This window comes from Lissotriton helveticus, chromosome 1_1 (assembly GCF_964261635.1).
Source record: "Lissotriton helveticus chromosome 1_1, aLisHel1.1, whole genome shotgun sequence".
NCBI classification, from domain to species: Eukaryota; Metazoa; Chordata; class Amphibia; order Caudata; family Salamandridae; genus Lissotriton; species Lissotriton helveticus.
In genome coordinates this window covers 849,430,271-849,453,481 of record NC_136057.1, presented here as the reverse complement: position 1 = coordinate 849,453,481, position 23,211 = coordinate 849,430,271, and the positions used below count along the sequence as shown (strand labels likewise).

The 23,211-nt window shown below is 45.4% G+C and overlaps 1 protein-coding gene across 6 annotated transcripts in view; it reads right to left on the bottom strand.

Annotated features, from left to right (window-relative positions):
- SYCP3 (synaptonemal complex protein 3) overlaps positions 1 to 23,211 on the bottom strand; it is a 1,302,221-nt gene that overhangs the window by 395,220 nt on the left and 883,790 nt on the right. For all 6 annotated transcript variants that reach the window (XM_078675094.1, XM_078675093.1, XM_078675124.1 and 3 more), the window contains one exon: positions 22,980 to 23,097. In XM_078675094.1, the coding sequence (XP_078531220.1) occupies positions 22,980 to 23,097 (118 nt within the window). The remainder of the gene's footprint in view (positions 1 to 22,979; positions 23,098 to 23,211) is intronic.

Here is a 23,211-nt window from a genome sequence, read left to right as displayed (position 1 = left end):
AATGACATTCCACCATCACAAGACCTGTGCAACTCACTGGCCACCTTCTTTCACCGCATGATCACCAACATCCAAGACAGCTTCAACTCCGACACCCCCGCACCCTGAGACCACCACCCCCACGACCTCCACCCGCACCAGTCGCCTGACCGCCTGGTCCAACGTCAGCGACGAAGACACCATCAAAACCATGAACTCCATTCATTCCGGATCCCCATCTGACCCTTGCCCTCACCACGTTTTCAACAAAGCCAGCACAGCCATCGCACCCCACCTCCGGAAAACAATCAATATCTCCTTCGAGACAGAAACCTTCCCGGAGAGCTGAAAGCACGCCGAGATCAACGCCCTAATGAAGAAACCCAAGGCGGACCCCAAGGACCTCCCGACCCATCTCCCTGCTCCCGTTCCCGGCAAAAGTCACAGAGAAGATTGTCAACAAACAGCTAACCCGCTAGCTTGAAGACAACAACATCCTGGACCTTTCCCAATCCAGTTTCCGCAGCAACCAGAGCACCGAGACCGACCTCATCGCCGCCACCGACGACATCAGGATCCTGATGGACAAAGGAGAAACAGCCGCCCTCCTCCTCCTGGACCTATCAGCAGCCTTCGACACGGTCTGCCACCGCACCCTATTAGCACGCCTCCATGATGCCGGAATCCAAGAGAAGGCCCTGGCCTAGACCACATCCTTCCTCTCCGGCAGAACCCAGATCGTCCACCTCCCACCCTTCCGCTCCAAAACCACCGAGATCATCTACGGCGTCCCTCAGGGATCCTCCCTCAGCCCGACGCTGTTCAATATCTACATGGCACCCCTCGCCCACGTCGCACGACAACATAACCTCAACATCAACTCCTACGCCAACGACACCCAGCTGATCATATCCCTCACCGAAGACCCCCACACCGCCAAAGCCAACCTCCACAGACGAATGAAGGCCGTCGCCGACTGGATGAAGGACAGCAGGCTGAAGCTGAATTCAGACAAGACCTCATCCTCGGACCCACCCCATCAGCCTGGGACGACTCCTGGTGGCCCACATCACTAGGTACAGCCCCGGAACCCACCGACCATGCACGCAACCTGGGGGTCATCCTCGACTCCACCCTCTCCATGACCAAGCAAGTCAACGCCGTCTCCGCGTCCTGCTTCAACACCCTCCGAATGCACCGCAGGATCTTCAAATGGATCCCCTCTGACACGAGAAAAACCGTCACCCAGGCCCTCATCACCAACAGACTCGACTACGGTAACGCACTCTACTCAGGAACAACAACCAAGCTCCTGAGACAACTACAACGGATCCAGAACGCCTCGGCACGACTGATCCTCAACGTTTCCCGATGCAGCCACATCACACCCCACCTGAGAGGCCTGCACTGGCTCCCGTCAACAAGAGGATCACCTTCAAACTCCTCATCCACGCACACAAAGCCCTTCACAACGCCGGACCAGCATACATCAATGACCGACTCAGCTTCTACACCCCCACCCACAACCTCCGCTCTGCCAACCTCGCCCTCGCCACAGTTCCTCGTATCTGGAAAACCACCACCGGCGGCAGATCCTTCTCCTACCTAGCCGCCAAGACATGGAACACTCTCCCTACCAACCTACGACAGACCCAGGACCTGCTGGCCTTCAGAAGACTTCTCAAGACCTGGCTCTTCGATCAGTAGCAGCCCCCCCACACCCCCTCCAGCGCCTTGAGACCCTCACAGGTATGTAGCGTGCTTTAGAAATGCATTGATTGATTGATTGATTGATGGATTGATTGAATACCAATTTCTTATTACCGATTCAGTAAAATTCGTTAAAAATCGGTATTTAAGAATCGGTATTTGGGATTTACCTACATATGGCCCTGAGTCTCTTGGGAGTGTTCTAGAGGTGCTAGCAGCTGATTTGGCATAGTTTCCCTTTCTAAAAAGGACATAGTTAAACTATTAAACTGATGGCCTAGGGCCATTCTAGACTATGATAGTGTTATATTACTGGATGGTTATTGTACTGTGGGATCCCACTTCAACGACAGGGAATGATTCAAGCATGTGAATAAATTAAAGATAACCCAATATTGGATAAACAGGATTTGCTGAATGAGGCATCAGATAAGGAAAAGAAAAATTGGAAACAATTAGGATGTAAACAAGATGAACATGAATCATGGAACTCAACAGATAAAAGGGTTGCTTCGCCATTATCACTGCTACTGATGATGGCAAGATACATGTGCTGGGCTACACACGAGGGGCGTGATGAACAAGTTCCTTACCCGTGGTAATGTCTTACCTTGTAGGGACTGTATCTAGCAGTAGATTCCTTATCTTAGAATATTCCCCTGGTGTCAGACTAGATACACAAATATTTCAAAAGCATTACCCCTGCACGCCAGTAGGTGGCGTCACTCTGCTCTCTGTGGCGTCGTTGGCGTCGCCCATGTAGGAAATTATGTTCACGTGCTTATATAGGGGCCAACCAGGTGCGCTGACGTCAGTTACTTTTCGCGATTTTCCATGTCAGAAGCACGGAGCCACGAAGTACACTAACCACGGGTGTGGAAAACTAGGGCTCTGAAAGGGAAGTACCCTGTCCCCAGTTATCTATTTGCAGAGCGAGGAGGATGGGTGTGTCGATAAGGAATCTGCACTAGAGTCTCTACCAGATAAGGCATTACCTAGGGTAAGTAACTTGTTAATCTGATAGAGACTTCTAGCCACAGATTCCCTACCTTAGAGTAGATACCCAAGCAATACCTCCCTAGAGGTGGGTCTGCAGACCAATTTCAAAAAAGGAAGTCCTGCAGGACCAAACAGGCAAAGTACCCATCTCTACAGACCTGACTGTCCAGACATTAATTTTTGGTGAATGTGTGCATTGAGGCCCACGTTGCTGCCTTGCAAATATCTAGGACTAGAACTCCACGAGCTAACGCAGTGGTTGCAGCCTTAACTCTGGTGGAATGAGCAAGCAATCCCTCCACGGTGTGCTTCTTGGCCAATGTGTAGCAGATTTTGTTGTAAAGCATGATCCATCGGAGATGGTCAGCTTCCGCACAGCCTGGCATTTCATCACTTTCACATACCCCACAAAGAGTTGGTTGTCCGCCCAGAACTCTTTTGTGCGGTAAAGGTAGCTAATCTTTTTGGGTCCAGAAGGTGAAGCTGCTCCTCGGGATGAGGCCGAGCATACAACGTAGACAGGGTGATGGTTTGGCCTATGTGAAATGGAGTGACCACTTTTGGGAGTAAAGAAGCTTGTGTATGAAGCACCAGTATGTCTGGGTAGACGTTAAGATATGGAGGCTTGGATGACCAGGCCTGAAGCTCACTGAACCTCCGGGCCAATGTGATTGCCACAAGAAAGTCTGCCTTGATGATAAGTAGCCTGAGGGCACAATTGTGTAGAGTGGGAACATATGTTGAATACCTTTCAAAAACCTATGTACATTGAGGATTGGAAAAGAGAAGGGAAGGTTGGTGAAGCAACTGAAGAAAACCAGAAATTGCAGATAGATATCTCTTAAGAGTGCCCACAGTGGTGCACTGCTGGGCAAGGGCTAGAACAAACAGCAGCAGCTGAGAAAGAGGTGCAGAAAGGGGATGAATGTGTGTTTCTGAACACCATGCTACACATTTAGCCCAATAGCAGGTGTAAACTGTCATGATAAGAGGAACGCCTGGCTGCCAAGGATAAAATTACAGACTTCAGACAGAAGGTCGCAGGCTATCAACTGTCGCCGCTGATTCTCCATGTAAGAAGTAGGAGCATGCCCTGCTGCTGCGACAGATGACCCTTCCGACAGATGGTCATGTTCAACAGCTCAGGATACCAAACTCTCCATGCCTAGTCGGTAGCCACAAGGATGACTTGGGTCCAGTTCATAATCTTCTTGAGCTCCATTCAAGACAAAAAGTTTCTCAGAGTGAGAGCTGCCTTAGAAATTCTATAAACAACAACTGAGGGACAGAATTCAGAACAATGTCATACATTCACCCCGGTACAGAGATCTGGACCTAAATCCATCGTTTTTTTGCTCCCCATGCCATTTTAGTTTGAACCCAGCTATAAGCAAATCATTTTTGACCCTAGCCCTCATGGGAACAGTCCAGCCTAAACTGCCAGACCAGGTCCTCCCTCGACTGGAAACAAGCACCCTGGGACCAGTTTGAGGTAACACCCCTCATCAGCCAGGCTAGCTTGATTCCAGTGGCATGGAAGGCACGGGACCTTGGAAAGACTGAATTGATTTGAGAATCATTTTTGGGACTTCATAGTTTTTGAGAACTTACAATTTTTGCTCGTAATGAGTCTCTCCGTTTTATGTGCCAACATTCCTCCAACTGCCCACATCGAATTGCCCACATTTATTGCCTAAAGATCTGCCTGCATTACATAATTTTAGAAGCTTATTTTTCATTTTTTTTCTTTATGCCAAGTTATAAACTATTGGGGGCAAGGGGTAGTGGCTGAGTTTTTACATGTAGAAAATAATGCTAAATTTAGAAGTGGTTCAGTTAGCATTAAAAGGACACATTCAGCTTCCATTAACATCTATTCATATTTGCAAAATAATAGTGCACGTTTATATTATGTGAATCAGCCTTTCTCTCTGTATTCTTGTACGTTTTTCCTTTTTAGACACATCGACGGTCAAAAAGGCTCAGCTGTGATGTCTGTAATATATTATTTGTGCTCACTCAAGAAAGCAGTGTTCAGGATGACTTCTATTTTGTCGTTTTCCAAGGTTCGCTGCCACTGTTCTGTGTAAGTCATTCATTAGATGATCAAGAAATTGCATTGGTGTGTTTCAATAATGTTAATGTTTCCTTAATTAGTTATGCATTGTGCAACCAGTTAGATGCATTAGGGAGTAGGTGTCTCTAGAAGTATCTTTTTTTCTAGAATATTGATTTTATTTATATGTCTGCAATATTACTACCTCAAACCTGTCATATCATAGCAGACAATGAAATGCAAGTAGCTTCTGTACCCCGAAAACTTATAAAAGCTGTGCTGTTTTGGAGATTTGAAGAAGAAAACAAGTTACTTACCTGTAACTTTGGTTAGCCAGTATTGGAAACTTTCATAGATTCCCATGCTTGTATCATTCTCGGTCGTCGGAATGGGAGTCCCCGGTATACATAAAATAGCAATAGAAACCATTACCAAAACAGAACCTAGGACTAGGCGCATTCTAGTTTAGTAACATATCCACCTCTTTTTGTAAAAGAGACCAAATAAAGTGAACAACCAATCAGATCAGCCTCACCCCTTAGAACCCTCCTGAGAGAAGCTCAGAGCCTCAGATTTTTCGTAGCCATTGTGTAGCCATTCTACTGAAGGTGCTGAAGGCTGAGCCTTCCCAGGAGAGGAGGGTGGGTCGCATGGGAATGTATGAAAGTTTCCAATACTGGAGAACCAAAGTTACAGGTAAGTAACTTCTTTTCTTACTCCAGTATTGGAACTTTCATAGATTCCCATGCTTCTATCAGAGTAATTGCAGTTATGAGCACATTTTTAGAACCATGATCATTATACGACCAAGAACAAAGCAACAGCCAATCCACCATAATGACAACTTCAATGGTCAATAAACATTCTTAGAAACAGCAGTAACCCTAAACACATGAGGTTAAAAAATGTGCAAGAACTGAAAAACAGTAAAATGGAAGGAGGGATACTGGGGGCCAAAATTACACTATGAACGTGAAGCTGGTACAAAGGAAGATCAAGTGAGGAGCTCTCTGATAGAAACAAACAAAAGTAAACCTAATAGGTATACCCTCAGGAGTAGAGAAATTTGGGGGTGGAGTGCTCTTCCCCAGGGTTAGTAGGTATAGAACATACAGTGCCAGCCGCGGTAGGAGTAAAACAGAGCACAAAGGAGGTAAATGAGGTGAAAGCAACTAACTGTGCTAGGAAAGCAAAAGTACCGACTACTAAGACTAATACTCCCTCAAAAAAAGAAAGAAAAAACTCCTCCAAAAATAAATCAAGCAGTATAAAAGTCACTCCATCATTGAGATCGTTCTTCAAGTTCCAGACATAAAATCTACAGCAGCAAAGGACACGACAAATCTCCCTCCAAGCCTTATCCCAGACCTCAGAGCAGAGGAAAATAGCATGTTTGAACTCATATATACTCAATCCTTACGCTCAAATAACAATAATAAGAGGGTAATGGAGCCTCTACCTCTAGAAAACAGGTATGTCTTCTTGGGACAGGAGATGAACAAAGACACAGATGCTTTGGCACCGGCGTTGACCCCGCGTAACCAAGAAAAAACCACCATGAGTAAAAAGGGAAATTCAGCAGATCAATTAGATCCATTAAGCGCCACAAGCACAGCAAGGGACAAGGGGGAGACTTCACTTACTGAGGGGCTTTTAACCACACTGCTTACATAAATCAGAGACAAGTTTGCAGTCTCTGAGAACACTCAATTAAAAATACAAACAGTCTGTGAAACCCTTGAAATTAAAATGAATGGAATATCTGATAGAGTTTGCGCCATGGAAGCAGCTGTTGAAAGTTTGACAAAAAAAGTAGACAAAAATACGCAAGAAATTCAGGCATTAAGAAGTGAGGATAGATCCCTAAAAGAAAAGCTGGAAAGTTTAGAAAATGCTACAAGAAGGAATAACATCAGACTTCTAAATATACCAGAAGATGCAGAAGGTGAGGATATAAGATCATTTATTATCAATCTCCTATTAGAATTACACCCTGATATTGATAAGAAGACCTTGGAGGAAGATTTTCAGAGAGTCCACTGAGATCCTTATTTAAAAAACCTGGGAAGAAAAACGCTAGGAAGATCTTGGTCAACTTTAAATCGTATATGCTGAAGATCCTAGCAGGAGGTTTGAAGGCAGGGGTGTACAAGGGATCTGACTGGTCATTCCGTATTAGATCAGATATATCCCACATAACTCGAGACAAGCAATGGGAGTTAAGGAAAGCAATGCAGGAATTGAAGAAGTTAGGTGCAACAGCAAAGCTACGTTTCCCTGCCTCCCTTAGAGTTATGTGGAATAAAAAAATGCACATCTTTAAAGATCCAGACGAAGCGAATGCCCTGATAAATCAAATAATGAGTTTTTCATCCAAATAAGTGTTTCTGGAAACCCTGGATAGAGACAGAACCTGAAACTAGAGGAGCTCCTCTAATGGTAGAAAGGGAGGTTTCCCCGTGGGATGGGGGATGGTCCCTCTCCTTAAATTGTAACAGAATGTTTTCTTTTTTAGTTGTACACAGGGTGGGGAGCATGTGGTAGAAAAAAAAATGTCCTCATTGCAAATTTAAAAAAAATCTCTGGCTTTCTTAATAAATATAGCCAAAAAAAACAATTAATTTCTTAAGTCTAATGTTAGAGTAAATGACCTAGAAATAATGTCTTTGAGTGTAATCGGTCTGAGGGTTCTCCGGAAAAGAAATAAGATCTTGGAATTGTTAAGAATATCGGAGAGTACGATTTTTCTTATTCAAGAATCCCATTTACTTAAAGAAGAATGGGTATCAATTTTAAAGTACCAGAGATGGATTGAACACTGTATCTGCACAGATCAATCTTGTATAACAAAATGAGTGGCTATTTTAGTAAAAAAACGGCTTCAGCAGTATTGAATGTAGGTATAGGGGATCCGGCGGGAAGGTGGGCAGCTGCTAAATTAAAGATCAGCTGTAGCAAGCTATTACGGTCCTAATATGGATGACCCGGCTCCTCTCTTTGCATTACTACCCCCCTTAATAGAAGCTGACAATTATACAATCTTAGGAGGTGACTTTAACCTCGTTTTAAATCCGAGCAGGGACTCGACCTCTATTAGAGCTGTATCTAATACGCAAAAATATGAGAAGGGCCTTGAGGCAACTAATGCTGGATATAGGTCTAACAGACAATTGGAGCGATATGGCTACTAAATGTAATACTAAAGGCGGGAAATTCACTTTTCACAATAAAAAATGCGGGCATAGGTCGAGGATTGACTTCTTTTTGGTCTGGGCAAGAACCAGACGAAATACTAATCAAGTAAGTCATGCCCCTGAACATATTTCAGATCACTCTGCCGTTACCCTAAAGGTAGCTGTTTGTAAGGCCTGACCCACTACAATGTATACTATTAATCGAACACTACTATTGGAGCAAAACATAATTGAAAAAATTAAAGTAGAAACTAAAGAGTTTTTCAACATTAATTTAAATTCTGCCACAATTCAAGGAGTGTGGGATACATATAAAGCCTTCCTGAGCGGCGCGTTAACGAATATATCCTGTGTACAAGCAAAGAAAATAAAAGAGGAGACTAAAAAGCGTGAAAACGAGATACATAGATTGAATGAAAGCCTCGAGAGGGATAAGAAGAACGTGGTTATTCTAAGAGACCTAACATCTGCTAAATGTAAACTAGCGGACTTTCTAGAATCTATAATTAAAAAAAAAAATGGGACGCCAGCAAACTCGCACACCATGAGTATCAGGAAGGTTGCAGCAAACTCCTCCCCTGGAAAATAAAGGCGGACCAGACGAGAAACTGTAAAAGAGATACGATCCTCAAATAACTGTAGTATAGTTACTGAAGATGATGAAATTGAGGAAGCCTTCATCCAGTTCTTTAAAAAACTATACAGAAGATGAGATAATTGATGAGGCTTGTATGGAAGAATTCTTATCAGAGATAGATCATCCCACTCTCCAACAAGAGGATAGAGAGCATATAAATGGCCCTTTACTATCAGAGGAAATAGCCCAAGCAATTAACTCTTTAAAAAAGGGAAAAGTCGCGGGCCCAGACTCTATTACAAATGCACTAGTTACTTACCTTCGATAACGATATATCTGTAGGAAACAATAGTTAGTGTTAGATTCCTTACCTTAGAATATCCCCAGGGGTTAGACTGGATCCCGAAAGTTTTGCGTAGCAGTACCCCTGCGCCTCGGTAGGCGTCGTCTGCGGCTCCTCGTCCGTCGTCGGCGTCGTGGTCACCGGGATGACGTCGTCGGAGTACTTAGACGCCGCCCTCGCGCGCTGACGTCAGTTCTTGTACATAGCTTTCCGCGCCAGGAGCCCAGAGCCATGCCAGAGACCGACAGTGGTGCCATGAAACTAGGGCCCTGAAAGGGATGTCCTTAACCCTAGATATCGGTTCGCAGAACAGGGAGGATGGGTGGGGCGGTAAGGAATCTAAAACAAACTACTGTTTCTTACAGATATATCTTTACCGAAGGTAAGTAACTTGTGCATCTGAAAGAAACAGGTTAGTGTTAGATTCCTTACCTTAGAATAGATACCCCAGCAATACCAACCCCGGTGGTGGGTCTGCGAGCCAAGATCACACCAGAAAGTCCTGGAGAACGGAACGGACAAAAAATCCATCTCTCCGGACTTTGCTGTCCAGGCAGTAGTGTCTAGCAAACGTGTGCAGCGAATCCCACGTAGCTGCCTGACAGATGTCCTGCAAGGGGACTCCCTGACCCAGGGCAGTAGTAGCTGCTGTGGCCCGAGTAGAATGGGCCCTCAGCCCAACAGGAGGCTCCTTCCTCGCTTAGGAGTAACAGACCTTGATGCACGACTCACCGAGAGATGGTCTGTTTGTGCACCGCTCGTCCCTTCTTTGCGCCCACGTAACCAACAAAGAGCTGGTCGTCCACCCAGAACTGGCGTGTGCGGTCTAGATAAAAGAAGAGCGCACGTTTTGGGTCCAGATGGTGGAGCCTCTCTTCCTCCTTCGAGGGATGCGGAGGCGGAAAGAAGGTGGGCAAGGTGATAGACTGCCCAATATGAAAGGGGGTGACCATCTTGGGCAGGAAAGAAGGACGAGTTTTCAAGACAACTTTGTCCGGATGGACAGAAAGGAAAGGAGGCTTAGAAGAAAGAGCCTTGAGCTCTCACTCTCCTGGAAGAGGTGATGGCAACCAGGAATGCAGTCTTAAGATTCAGAAGACGGAGAGGGCAATTGTGAAGTGGCTCGGAAGGAGCGCACATCAAATAGGTTAGAACAAGGTTCAAGTCCCACTGAGGCATCACGAAAGGAACAGGAGGAAACATGTGGGTGATGCCTTTCAAGAATCTATTTACAACAGGGGACTTGAAAAGAGAAGGCTGATCAGGAAGCCTCAAGAAGGCAGAAATGGCAGAGAGGTAGCCCTTAAGAGTGCCCAGAGCAGAGCCCTGCTGGGCAAGAGAAAGAAGGAAGAGGAAAACCTCTGAAAGGGGGGCAAATAGAGGATCCACAGCCTTTGCTGTGCACAATGCCACAAATTTGTTCCACCTGTAAGCGTATACCGATTTTGTGGAGGGACGCCTGGCTGCCAGAATCACATCACAGACTTCAGGAGGCAAGTCAAATGGTCTCAACTGCCGCCGCTCAATCTCCACGCATGGAGGTGCAGGCTGGACAGGTTCGGGTGGAGGACCGTCCCCTGCTGCTGCGACAGAAGGTCCTCCTGAAGAGTCAGACGAATCGGGGGATCGACTGACATGCTGAGTAGCTCGGGATACCAGAACCTTCGTGCCCAGTCCGGAGCCACAAGGATGACTTGGGCCCGGTCGTGCCTGATCTTCTTCAGCACTCTGGGCAGAAGTGGTATAGGCGGAAAGGCGTACAACAGACCGCAGCTCCACTCGCAAAGAAAAGCGTCTCCAAACAAGTGCCGCCTTGGAAATTTCAACGCACAGAACTGATGACATTGCGCGTTCTCTTCGGTGGTGAATAGATCTAACTAAAGCTCTCCCCACTGCTAAAAGAGGCCTTGCGCCACGTCCGAGTTCATACGCCATTGGTGATCCATCATGCACTGGCGGCTGAGTTCATCCGCCCTGGCGTTCTGGGAACCTGCCAGGGGTTGAACCACAAGGATGATGCCCTGGTGTTCCAGCCATGTCCAGAGGCGCAGAGCCTCCTGACAAAGGGTCCACGACCCCCCCCCCCTTGTTTGTTGCAGTACCACATGGCGGTGGTGTTGTTCGTGAACACCTGCACTACACTTCCCCGGACAGAGAGAAGGAATGTCTTCAGTGCAAGTCGGATCGCCCGCAGCTCCAGAAGGTTGATGTGGAGTCAGGCCTCCACCGGAGACCAGAGGTCTCTGATCGCCCTCTCTCCCATATGGCTCCCCTATCCCAGGAGGGACGCATCCGTCACCACTACGTGCTCCGGTTGGGGTAGGGAGAGAGATCTGCCGCTGACTCAATCGTGGTTCGTGAGCCACCATTGCAAATGTCTTGCAGCGCCCTCCGAGGTCCGGACGTGGTCGGACAGGTTGCCCTGATGCTGTGTCCACTGAAACCTCAGGTCCCACAGCAGAGCCCGCATCCGCCACCTGGCATGATGCACCAGAAGGATGCAGGAGGCCATCAGCCCCAGGAGCCGCAGTGTCAACCAGACCGAGACCCGGGATAAAGGCTGAAAGATCGGAATCAGAGCCTGAATATCCTGAACCTGCTGTTCAGGGGGATAAACCCGAATCGCTCCGATGAAAAGGAGCTTCTGAGAAGGGCACAGGTGTGACTTCGGCACATTGGTGGAGAACCCCAGCGAGTGCAGGAGGTCGGCCGTAGTCTGGAGGTGGGAGACGACTGTCTGGGGCGAGCCCGCCTTCAACAACCAGTCGTCGAGATAGGGGAAGACTGAAACCCTTAATCTGCGCAGGTGAGCTGCGACCACCGCCATCACTTTTGTGAACACCCCTGGGGCGCTGGTAAGGCCGAAGGGGAGCTCGGTAAACTGAAAGTGCTCGTGGCCTACTGTGAACCGCTGGTAACGCCAGTGGGTCGGCAGGACGGGGATGTGGAAATAAGCGTCCTGCAAGTCCAACGCTACCATCCAGTCTTCTGCGTCCAGGGCAGCTAGGACCTGAGCCAAAGTCAGCATCTTGAACTTCTCCTTCTGGAGGAAGCCATTGACGCTCTGAAGGTCCAAGATAGGGCGTAGGCCTCCTTTGCCCTTCTTGGGTACCAGAAAGTAGTGGGAATAGCAACCACGTCCTACTTCTGGCCCAGGAACGTGCTCGACGGCCCCCTTGGCCAAGAGGGTCGCAACTTCCTCCTGTAGAAGTCGCAAGTGATTCCCCTAAATGAAGTGGTATTGAGGTGGCATGGCTGGAGGGGTCGCCTCGAAGGGGAGGGAGTAGCCCCTTCGGACGATTTGCAGCACCCACCTGTCCGATGTGATGGAGTGCCACTGAAGGAGGTGATGGTGAACCCTGCCCCCCACTGGCGTCGAATGGGCCTGAAAATTCGGACTAGGAGGATTTTGAGGCAGATGCTGCGGGAGCGGGTGTGGACTGACCTTGCCAGTGTCCCCCGGCACCGTCACGGCAGTTACCACGTCCACGACCGCGTTGAGGTTGGTTCTACGGCCTATGGCTAGCTGGACGTGTGGGGGCGCCCCTTCCTTGGCCACGAAAGGGATGAAAGTCAGAATATTGCTGGCGTTGGCAAAGGCCCATGGACTTGGCCATAGCCCTGGAGTCCTTTAAACGCTCCAGCACACTGTCCGCCTTGTCGCCAAAGACGGCCATCAAAGGGCATGTCCATAAGGGAGGCTTGGACATCCCCCGAGAAGTTGGCGGACCTCAGCCAGGCGTGGCGGCGAACCGCCACCGTCGTCGCAATCGCCCTGCCCAGTGAGTCCGTGGTATCCAGTCCACACCGAATCGAATAGCGTGCTGCATCCCATCCCTCTGCTAGGGCTTGGGTAAGCTTTGCCTGGACCTCCACCGGTCACTGCTGCAGCACTTCCGCAATAGTATCCCACAGAAAGGCAGGCGGTGTTGACAGACAGCAATCCCAAACTCAGTCAGGAGAACAGTTTCTTCCCAAACTGATCGTACCTTTTGGATTCCCGATCCGGAGGAGCGGTCGGGAATGCGGTCTGGGAGGTAGAAGCCTGGATCACCAGGCTCTTAGGGGTGGGGTGAACAGACAGGAAGCTGGGGTCACCCGGAGCCGGGCGGTGGCGTCGGGCCACATTCCGATCTACAGGGAGGCTTGTAGAGGGCTTGGACCAGGTGCCCAGCAGAACGTCAGTGAGGGTTTCGTTAAACGGCAGGAGAGGCTTCGAGGAGCTTGCCTGCGGTTTGAGCACCTCAGTGAGGGGGATAGTCCTCACGGCCGCGACCGGGAGCTCAAGAGCGCTAGTCAACACCACGCTGTAAGCAGCCCCCCCCCCCTCTGTAGCCACGGTAGGAGGGGAGACAAATCCAGTGTTGGGCGAAGTGTCCAGACCACTGGATTCCCCCACGTCGTCAGCCCAATCCTGGCTCAACTGGCACTGCAGTGCCAGAGGGTCTTCAGACCACTCCCAGTCTCCCTCGTCATCCATCTCCTAATAGTCAGGAATAAATGATGGAGCCGGGTCGTCGGTGAAGGGCTCACCAATCGGCTCCGGATCCGGACCGGGTTGGGACCAGGGACGTCGTCGTCCGGGGACGGCGCCGGGGCGACACCCTTGGTGACGGCGCCAGCGGAGGGGTCGTAAGGTCGACCACCATCCGAAAGAGGGAAGCGCGACCTCTTGGCCATAAGGAAGGCGCTGATCTCCTCCGGCGTCGCGTGCAGCCCAGGGACCGGCAGGTGTGGAGCTGGACGCGGCGCCTGGCCGCATCGCATGAGCGTCGGGGGGAGTCGGAAGAGCGATGTTTCTTCTTCTAATTCTTGTGCCTCGACTTACCTGAGGACTTGGAGCCCGACGAGTGGTGTCGACTCACCGAGCTGTGATGACTATGACCCCGCGACCGGTCCCTCGACCTCCTCCTGGACCGGGACCTCGAGCGGCGCGGGGCCGACTGCCGGAACTCGAGACGCTTAAGGACGGCTCCCGCCTAGCCTTCGAGGTCAAGGCCCGGCAGTCTGGGCACGACTTGTCATCGTGGTCGGCCCGAGACAGTGAAGGAACCGACGGTGGGGGTCGGTAACCGACATCAAGCGGTTACAATCGTCGCAGGGTTTGAACCCGGGCATCCCTGTCGGCACCGAGAGGAGAGCTCAAAAAGTTTAGTAAAAAATTGACTAGGAGTACTGCTCTTCCCGGATCTGCGCTTGCTGGCGCGGAAAAAAGAAGAACTGACGTCAGCGCGCGAGGGCGGCGTCTAAGTACTCCGACGACATCATCCCGGCGACCACGATGCCGACGACGGACGCGGAGCCGCAGACAACGCCTACCGACGCGCAGGGGTACTGCTACGCAAAACTTTCCGGATCCAGTCTGACGCCTGGGGATACTCTAAGGTAAGGAATCTAACACTAACCTGTTTCTTTCAGATGAGATCTACAACATCTTAAAAGATGAATTAACGCCTGTTCTTTTACAATTATTAAACTTCTCTTTTATAGAGGGTAATAATCCCCCAGCTTCTTGGGAAGAAGCAACTATCACAATCCTTTTAAAACCTAACAAAAATCTACGGGGCTGTGAGTCTTATCGTCCAATCTCGCTTTTAAACTGTGATCATAAAATCTATACGCAGAATATAACCAGACGATTGGACAAAGTAACAGGTTCACTTATCCATCCGGACCAAAAAGGATTTATGAAGGGGAGGCAGTTAAGTGAATTAATTTATAATCTCATTGGAGCCATAGACATGGCACAGATGTATAAGTCCCCATTGGCGATAATGACTTTTAATGCCGCCAAGGCTTTCGATCGAGTTAACTGGACTTTTTTATTTAAAGTAATACAGTGTTTTGATTTGGGTGAAAAATGCTCAGCAGCAATTAAAGCCATTTATAAAAACCCTTCAGCGAAAATCCTGGTTAATGGAAATCTAACAAGAGCAATACAGATTAAAAGAGGGACCAGACAAGGGTGTTCCCTTTCTCCGATACTTTTTAATATGTATATCGAGCCCCTAGCCTATAAATTAAGAGCATCACAGAAAATTACCCCCTTTAAATATAATGGATGGGAGAAAAAAATAGGCCTGTATGCAGACGACCTCGATGTGTTTCCAGGGAATCTAGAAAAATCCTACCCAGAAAGATGGATGGAAATAGAGAACTTTGGAAAGGTTTCAGGGTAGGGTATCTTTTAAACCAACAAAAAACAGTTAATGAAGTGGAATACAGTTTTGAGAGCATCTATGAAAAGAAGGAAATAAGATACTTGGGAATCCAAATAGTCCATAATATCGACAAAATTGCACAAGTCAATTTCGACAAAGTTACAAAAGAAGTAAGTGCTCAATTACAATCTTGGGGGGCTCTATCTCTCTCCTTTTTGGGTAAATCCAATTTAATAAAAATGTCGCTTCTCTCAAAATACACCTTTTTATTAAATACTATTTCCCTGGAGTTTCCAAAAATAGGATTCGGGAAAGTTCAGGGGCTGTTCTCACGGTTTAAATGGGGAAATAAGTGCCCAAGGATTTCCCATAAAAAACTTAGAAAGAAAAAGGAATATGGAGGGATTGCAAGTCCCGATCTTTAATTGTATATGTGTGCATTCCAATTAAAAAACTTTCGACAATTGATGCTGGAAGATTGTATGTTCTCACCTCTTTTTAAAGCCCTTACACATGATTTTTGTCAACAAGCCGGGGGCTTTCTTCTAAAATTTGGTGATCCTAAATTTTTTTTAAATGTAAAGTTTAAGATTCTGACAGCATCGGTAAAACTTTGGTCACAAGTGAGTCGTCTTCTAAAAATTCCATATTATATGACATTACTCCGATCCTGGACTTGCCTGGGACACCATTATGTTTGACAGATGCCCAGGTGATACCTCTGAGAAAATGTGGAATAAATACTTGGGGGCAACTGGTATTCGAGGCAGATCTCATTTCTTGGCCACACCTATTAGCTATAACTGGAAATCGGATTTCAAAGTTTAAATACTATCAGTTGATAAGTTGGACAAAAGCATCGGAAAGAGAACTGAAAGGGAACTCAAACCTAGCATTGAAGATCTACTCTCGAGGAATTAAAGAAAAAGAGGTGTCAGATTGGTACTAGTTACTTACACAAAATGGAGAAGAGGAGCAGGCCTCATTTGTAGAGATATGGAAGAAGGACCTGCCAGATGAAGAGCTTGAAATTATTGGGCAAGTATCTATGTCACTTCTTTGGTCTTGTATAAATGCTGCACCATTAAAAAAGAATCACCTTTTCACAGCCCATAAGGCCTACTGGCCTCCCCAGAAAATCTCGAAGATGGGAAATCGGGAGATCAAGAAATGTCCCATATGCGGAGAAGATAGAGCTAACAAGGTTCACATGTTTTGAAGCTGCCTGGTAATATCCGCATTTTGGAATCAAGTGGGTAAGACCATATCAGACATTATGGGGCTAGAAATAAAAATAACAACTTTATCTGTAATTTTTGGGGTACCTCCTAGCGAAGTGGATGAAATAAAATTTACAAAAAGTCATAAAGCTCTATTTTTTACCTTGATACTCCTAGCTCGTAGGGAACTCTGTATTAAATGGATACTACCATGTCCCCCTACGGAAAATGAATGGATTTACTCCATCCAGAGGGTAGTACGTTTAGATCAAGCAGGTAATTTCATGAAAAAGACTGAATACTGGGAAATTTGGGATAACTGGATTGAGACAGGGGCGAGATATATATAATATATATAAAAGATTATATGGATTTTAAATCTCCTTGTTTACGTGTTTTGTCTTTTAAGCAGATATACATGTTTCTGGGTCCAATGAATAATATGCTTTAGACAAAGTCCAGGGGACCGGTCTAATTAGGCCTCTCACTGGAAAGTGGGACTATATTGGCCGTCTGATTTTCAAGACAGAGGTTGAAGCCTATATAAGTAGTCGAAGGTGCCGTTCTGGAGATACATAGTATCCTTTCTCCTCTGTCGGGGTGAAACCAGACCGGTAATTTAAAATCTATCCTTCAGACACTAGAAGGGGCCAGAGAAATTCTCTCCCTTCATTTTTGGAGCATATTATCTTTAAATGAGGACTAAAATGTAAAAAAAACAAGAAAAAAAATGGAAGGAGGGATGAAAGGGAAAGCTCACCATTGCTGAAAGAGGTTCCTCAGGACTCCCTGTCCAACTGTTGTGTCATTCTGCGCTGAAGAATCCAGGCAGTAATGTCTTGTAAATTTATGAGTACTGCTCCAGGTCGCTGCTCTGCAGATCTCCCGGATAGGAACTCCGGCAAAGAGGGCTGTCGAGGAAGAAATCGCCCTCGTGGAGAGAGCAAGAACCTCATCTTCCAGGGGTTTACCCGCTGCTCTGTGACAATACTGGATAGTGCTGCTAATCCATCGACCAATCCCCTGCTTGGAACGGGGAAACTCCTTACAAGGGGCGCTCAAAGATACAAACAGTTGAGGAGACTTCCTGAAGTCTTTAGTACGTTGAAGATAGAATTGTAAGCACCTCTGAATATCCAGTGAGTGGAGTGCCTTTTCTGCCGGAGTCATAGGTTGAGGGAAAAAAGATTTGAGTATGACCGGCTCCTTCAAATGAAAGTCTGAAGGAACTTTGGTATGAACTTTGGGTTGGTATGGAGTATCACTGTACCCTTTTTAAACTGGAGAAAAGGTTCCTGAATGGTGAGAGCCTGCAATTTACCTACTCTCCTAGCAGAAGTCAAGGCTAGCAGAAGGGTGCAGAGTAGAAATATCGCTGCAAAAATATCGTGGGACAGAAATAACGCCACAAAAATATCGTGGAGAAGAAATATCGACAACAAAAATATAGTTGACAAGAATATCGACTGACAGGTAAGTAATATCGATTACATTAATATCTTTGTAATATATATCGTTTACATAAATATAGTTTACGAAAATATCGATGTATTAATAATTTTATGTATTTTAGTGTTTTTAATGAGAAATGTTTGTTATTTTATAATATTTTAATAATAGTTTAATAATTAGTTGTTCATTAATTTCGATTAGTCAATTAATAAATAATTAGGTTAATTGCTTAATTAGTTTTAGGTGTGTGTTGTGGTGTTTATATGTGTAAATTGTTTGAAGGGTGGTAAGTAATAACATTTTTTTATTGATTAATTATTAAATACTTTTAAGTTAATTACCATTAATTAATTATTAATTATTAATTGTAATTGTGTAATTAATTTTAGGTGTGTGTTTTGGTGTTACTATGTGTAAATGGTGTGAAAGGTGGTAAGTAAATCATTTTGATTGATTAATTAACAAATAATAATACACTAATTTTAATAAATGAATGAGTAATTATTACATTTAATTGTGTAATTAATTGTAGGGGTATGTTGTGGATTTAATAGTGTTAAATAATGGGTAATTATTATTTTTTATTATCTTTGTTAATAATATTATATTAAAATGTATATATTAATTATGTTAATATTGGAAATTAAATTTAATTAAAATGTTGATGGTTTTGTTTTTTATTGTTTTGGGATCCAGGGCTTTCCCTACTGCTGCACTGATTGGAGTGGGAAAAGTAATGTTTACCCCAACGCTATCCAGCATTTTCCCTACTGTTGCACTGATTGGAGTGGGAATAGTAATTTTTACCCCTCCGCTATCCAGCGTTTTCCCTACTGTTGCACTCCCTGGAGTGGGAATAGTAATTTTTACCCCTCCGCTATCCAGCGTTTTCCCTACTGTTCAACTAACTGGAGTGGGAATAGTCAATTTTATCCCTCCGCTATCCAGCACTTTCCCTACTGTTGCACTCATTGGAGAGGGAATAGCAATTTTTACGCCTACGCTATCCTGCACTTTCCCTACTATTGCACTCACTGGAGTGGGAATAGTACTTTTTACCCCTACGCTATCCAGCGCTTTCCCTACTGTTGCACTCACTGGTGTAGGAATAGTCAATTTTACCCCTCCGCTATCCAGCGCTTTCCCTACTGTTGCACTCATTGGAGTGGGAATAGTAATGTTTACCCCTACGTTAACCAGTGTTTTTTTTACTGTTGCACTCACTGGAGTGGGAATAGTAATTTTTACCCCTTCGCTATCCAGCGCTTTCCCTACTGTTCAACTAACTAACTTTAAATACTAATGTTTCTATTTTGTTAATAAATTTATGTCTTTTTTTCAAATAGTTTAATGTGTTAATTAAATATAGAATATTTTATTTTAAATTATTTATTAATGTGTTTATTTTATTTTCATATAATTTAAAAAGTTTATAAATTAAATAAAGATAATAGTTTATAAAATGTATGTAAGTGTAAAATGTGTAAAATGGGAGAGGTGTGGCGGTGGGAGAGGTGTGGCGCCGTGGCTAGGGCGACTGACGCTGGAATCTGGGGACCACGGTTCGATCCCCGGCTCCGGCGGCAGGTTAGCCCAGCACCATGTGACTCTGGGCAATAGCTCGCTTAATCTTCCCGACGGCCCCCAGCGCCTAGAGACCCTTACGGGTGATTGTGCGCTTTACAAATGTGGACTTTAAGTAAATACATGTATATGTAAAACAGTGTTTATATTTAATAAATTACGTTTATTTGTTATAATTAGTTTAAATATATATTAAATGTAATTTATTTTGTTAATAATATTCATATTTTTTAATTAATTTATTTTAATGTATGTTATTTTTTAAAGTCGATATTTTTTACATCTATAATTTTTACATCGATATTTTTGAGTCGATATTATTGTACTTACCCGTTTAAGTATAGGAATTCGATATTTTTGTAAACAATATTTTTACATCAATATTTTTTAACTATATTTTTGTAATCAATACTTTAACATGGAACCAGCAGAAGAGCCACCTTCCAGGAGAGGAAATTCAAATCCGCCCGGTGAATTGGTTCGAAGGGATGCTTCATGAGCTGGGTGAGAACCAACTTAAGGTGCCAAAGAGGAGGCGGAGGCTTGACTGGGGGAACTCTGAAAAGGCCCTTGAGAAACTATTTAATGATCCTTGCCGACCAGAGGGAAGGACCAGAAGATGTGCATCTGAAGCGAGAGATGGCAGCAAGATGAACTTTGATGGATGAGTGAGCCAGCCCCGATTTTGCTAATGAAAGAATGTAAGGAAGAACTTCATGCGGTTTAGAAGAAAGAGGATGGACACCCTCTTGTTGGCACCAAATGCAGAAATGCTTCCATTTCAACTTGTATGTCTTGTTGGTACTTGGGGCTCATGCCTGAGAAAGTACATCTCTACATTCTGTTGAAAGGGTCAAACCAAGAAAATCTCGGTGCTCAGGAGCCATGCCAACAACTGCAGGGATTGAGGATCCGGGTGCCAGACTTGGCCCTGGGACATTGTCAGCAGCGAAGGAATCAGCTGCAGCGAAAGCGAAAGGTCCAGGGGGAGGAGATGCAGCTTTGTGAACCAAAACTATCGGCCACACAGGTGCTATCCGAATCATCTTGCAAAGTTCCGCTTTGAGCTTCCGGAGAAGCCTGGGGATCAGCGGAATGGGGGAAAAGCATAAACAAATGCCAGGCCAGGCCATCAAAAGCGCATTCCCCAATGATCCCGATGGTGAAGCCTGCTTGCATAAAATCGGCTTATCCTATTCTCCAGTGTGGCAAAGAGGTCTATGGAACGCCTGCCCGGTAGGCGAAAAGCCTTTTCCAGAGTGGACTGGTCTAGTTCCCATTTGTGGATGACCGATTTCAGTCTGCTCAGTGTGTCCGCTGTCTTGTTGAGAACGCCTGGAAGGTGCTCCGCTTTGAGCGATATCCCTTGCTGGATAGCCCATTCCAAAATTGTCTGGGCTTCTTGTTACAAAAGCCGAGGCCTGGTGCCGCCTTCCTTGTTTATATACTGCATGGCCGTTGTATTGTCTGTAAGTACTAGAACTGCAGACTGCTGTATTCACAGAAGAAAAGCCTGCAAGGCCAGGGGAAACGCCCTGAGCTCCAGCAGATTGATATGTAGAAGATGATGTTGGGGCAGCCAACGGCCGCTTACATGATATTGCAAGACTGCTCCCCAGCCCTCCAGCGAGGCATCTGTAGCTATTATCTGAGGATCTGTGGTGTTCCTGAAGTAGAGGCCCTGAGAAATGTTTTTCTGGTTCGTCCACCATGATGCAGCGTCCCTCATCAACACAGTAACGAAGATCTTGTTTTCGAAGAATTCGTCGACTTGGCTCCACTGCAAGTCCAACTCCTCCTGAAGAGGACGCATCCGCAACCTGCAGTGAGGAATTAGAGGAATGCAGGAGGAAATGGACCCTAGGAGGGACTTGTAGAGGGAAACTGAAAGTGACTGTCTTTCTAACAGTAGACGGGCCATGGTCATCAGCTTTTCTTGCCTCTCCAGGGTCGTGAAAGCTTTGTTGGTGCAAGTGTCCAGAATGGCTCCCAGGAATCAGGCTGTTCCTGGGAGCCCTGTCAGAACCCTCTTCTTCGAGGAGTGCAGGAGGTAGAGGAGTCACCCTCCTGGGGAAAGTCATGTCAGGTGCTGGCGCTTCCTAATAGTATTGGAAATTTTTCCCTCGTCAACGGGAGGTAGACGGGACCGTCGACGGGACCGTAGACGATGAAGAGAGAATCGTTGACGAAGATACAGATGTTGTCGACGCAGCCATTGTCGAGACCAGGACGTTCTTCAGAAGGTGAAGGAGAAGCTCTACCCCTTTCACCAACCTCCTGGAAGATGTTGCAGAGGATGCCTCATCACTGTCACTGGAGACTGGTTCCTTCCTTGACTTGAGCTTCTGGAGCCAGGTCAAGAGACGCCCCTCAGAGTCTTGCAAGGTCTTTGTAGAAAAAGTGCGGCATATCCTACAGTTTGCAGACCTATAGTCTGGGTACAGACAGTAAATACAATCCTTGCGCTTGTCCTCCACATGCAACCTCTTCTTAGCACAAGTTGCACAAGCTTAAAGAGGGCTTTTTTCTCTTTATCAGATATCTTGACACGAAGTCCAAGCAGGCCTTGAAGAAAAAACTGGTGAAAAACTATAGAAGTAAGGTTAACAGGAAAAAACTGAGCAGAGCTCAGTGGAGACTCCCTTGCACAAAGTGCAGTAAAAAATCGGAGGCTCTCAGCTTCTCTCATGAGGGTTCTAAGGGGTGAGGCTGATCTGACTGGTTGTTCGCTTTTTTTTGTCTCTTTTACAAAAAGAGGTGGATATGTTACAAAACTAGAATGGGCCTAGGCATAGTTTCTGTTTTGGTAATGGTTTCTATTGCTATGTTATGTATTCCGGGGACTCCCATTCAGACGACAGGGAATGATACAAGCATGGGAATCTATGAAAGTTCCAATACTAGAGTAAGAGCCAATTTGTTATGTGCCCTTTTTGGGAGCAGACCCTATGTCACACTGTTCACTGATTTATACTTGGTCTTTTGGCTTATTTCTTGGGAAAAAGACGCTGCATTAGTCTGTCTATTTGATTTACACTCAGTCGTTTCCTTGGGTTTTCTTCAGAGGCAGACCTTATGTTAGTCCTCTTTCAAAATATTACATTGACTATTGTGATTGAGCTGATTTCTAATTCACTAATTGCTTTTTACTTTCTATAATGATTATATTTTTTTAATAAACCCATGAATACATTTAAACCAAGTATCCTTGTCTAGCGCAGGTTTGTGTTTATGAGTCTTGAACTAAATCTTACAAAGATCACAAGGACATACGAAGACTCAAATAGCCACGGTCTTGTGTATAGGCTCTTCCAATTAGTTAATCAGAGCATCGGCAATGTTAAACAGCAAATCGGAAATTACTAAAGCACTGCTCTGCCTTAATTGTTTCAATTAGTTTTCATATAATAAGTGATTTGCATGCATAACAAAAATCCAGTAAGTCATTCCAGAGCACAAACAGACCAGGTGAAATGTACAGAATAGTGGTAATCAAATTGTACTAGCTGCCTTATTTTCAAATCAAAAGTCTGCTACTAACCGTTAAAAATTCTCCTATAACAAGTTTAACATTTTAAATGTAAATTGTCTTGGAATATTAGCTGCTTTCCTTTACTTTAGGCATATCTTCATTTAGTAAAACAAGGAATGTCCAAAGCCTGTACACTATAAAACAAAGGATGAAAATCTACAATTAGACATACCTCTGTTCTTGCTGAATTTTCCATACACTTTCAATTTTCTGATTACTGGTTTTAAGTGATGCCTTTGTATACATTTCTAATCGTTTTCTTTTTGCCAAGAGGGCTTTGCTAATATCAGCTACATTTGTAGATAAAAGGAAGTTGAGGTTAGGACCCATCTCCTCCAACAAATATCATTATAGCAAATGTGATGATAGCAAAAATTGTAGCAACCTGGAATAAAAGTTACAAT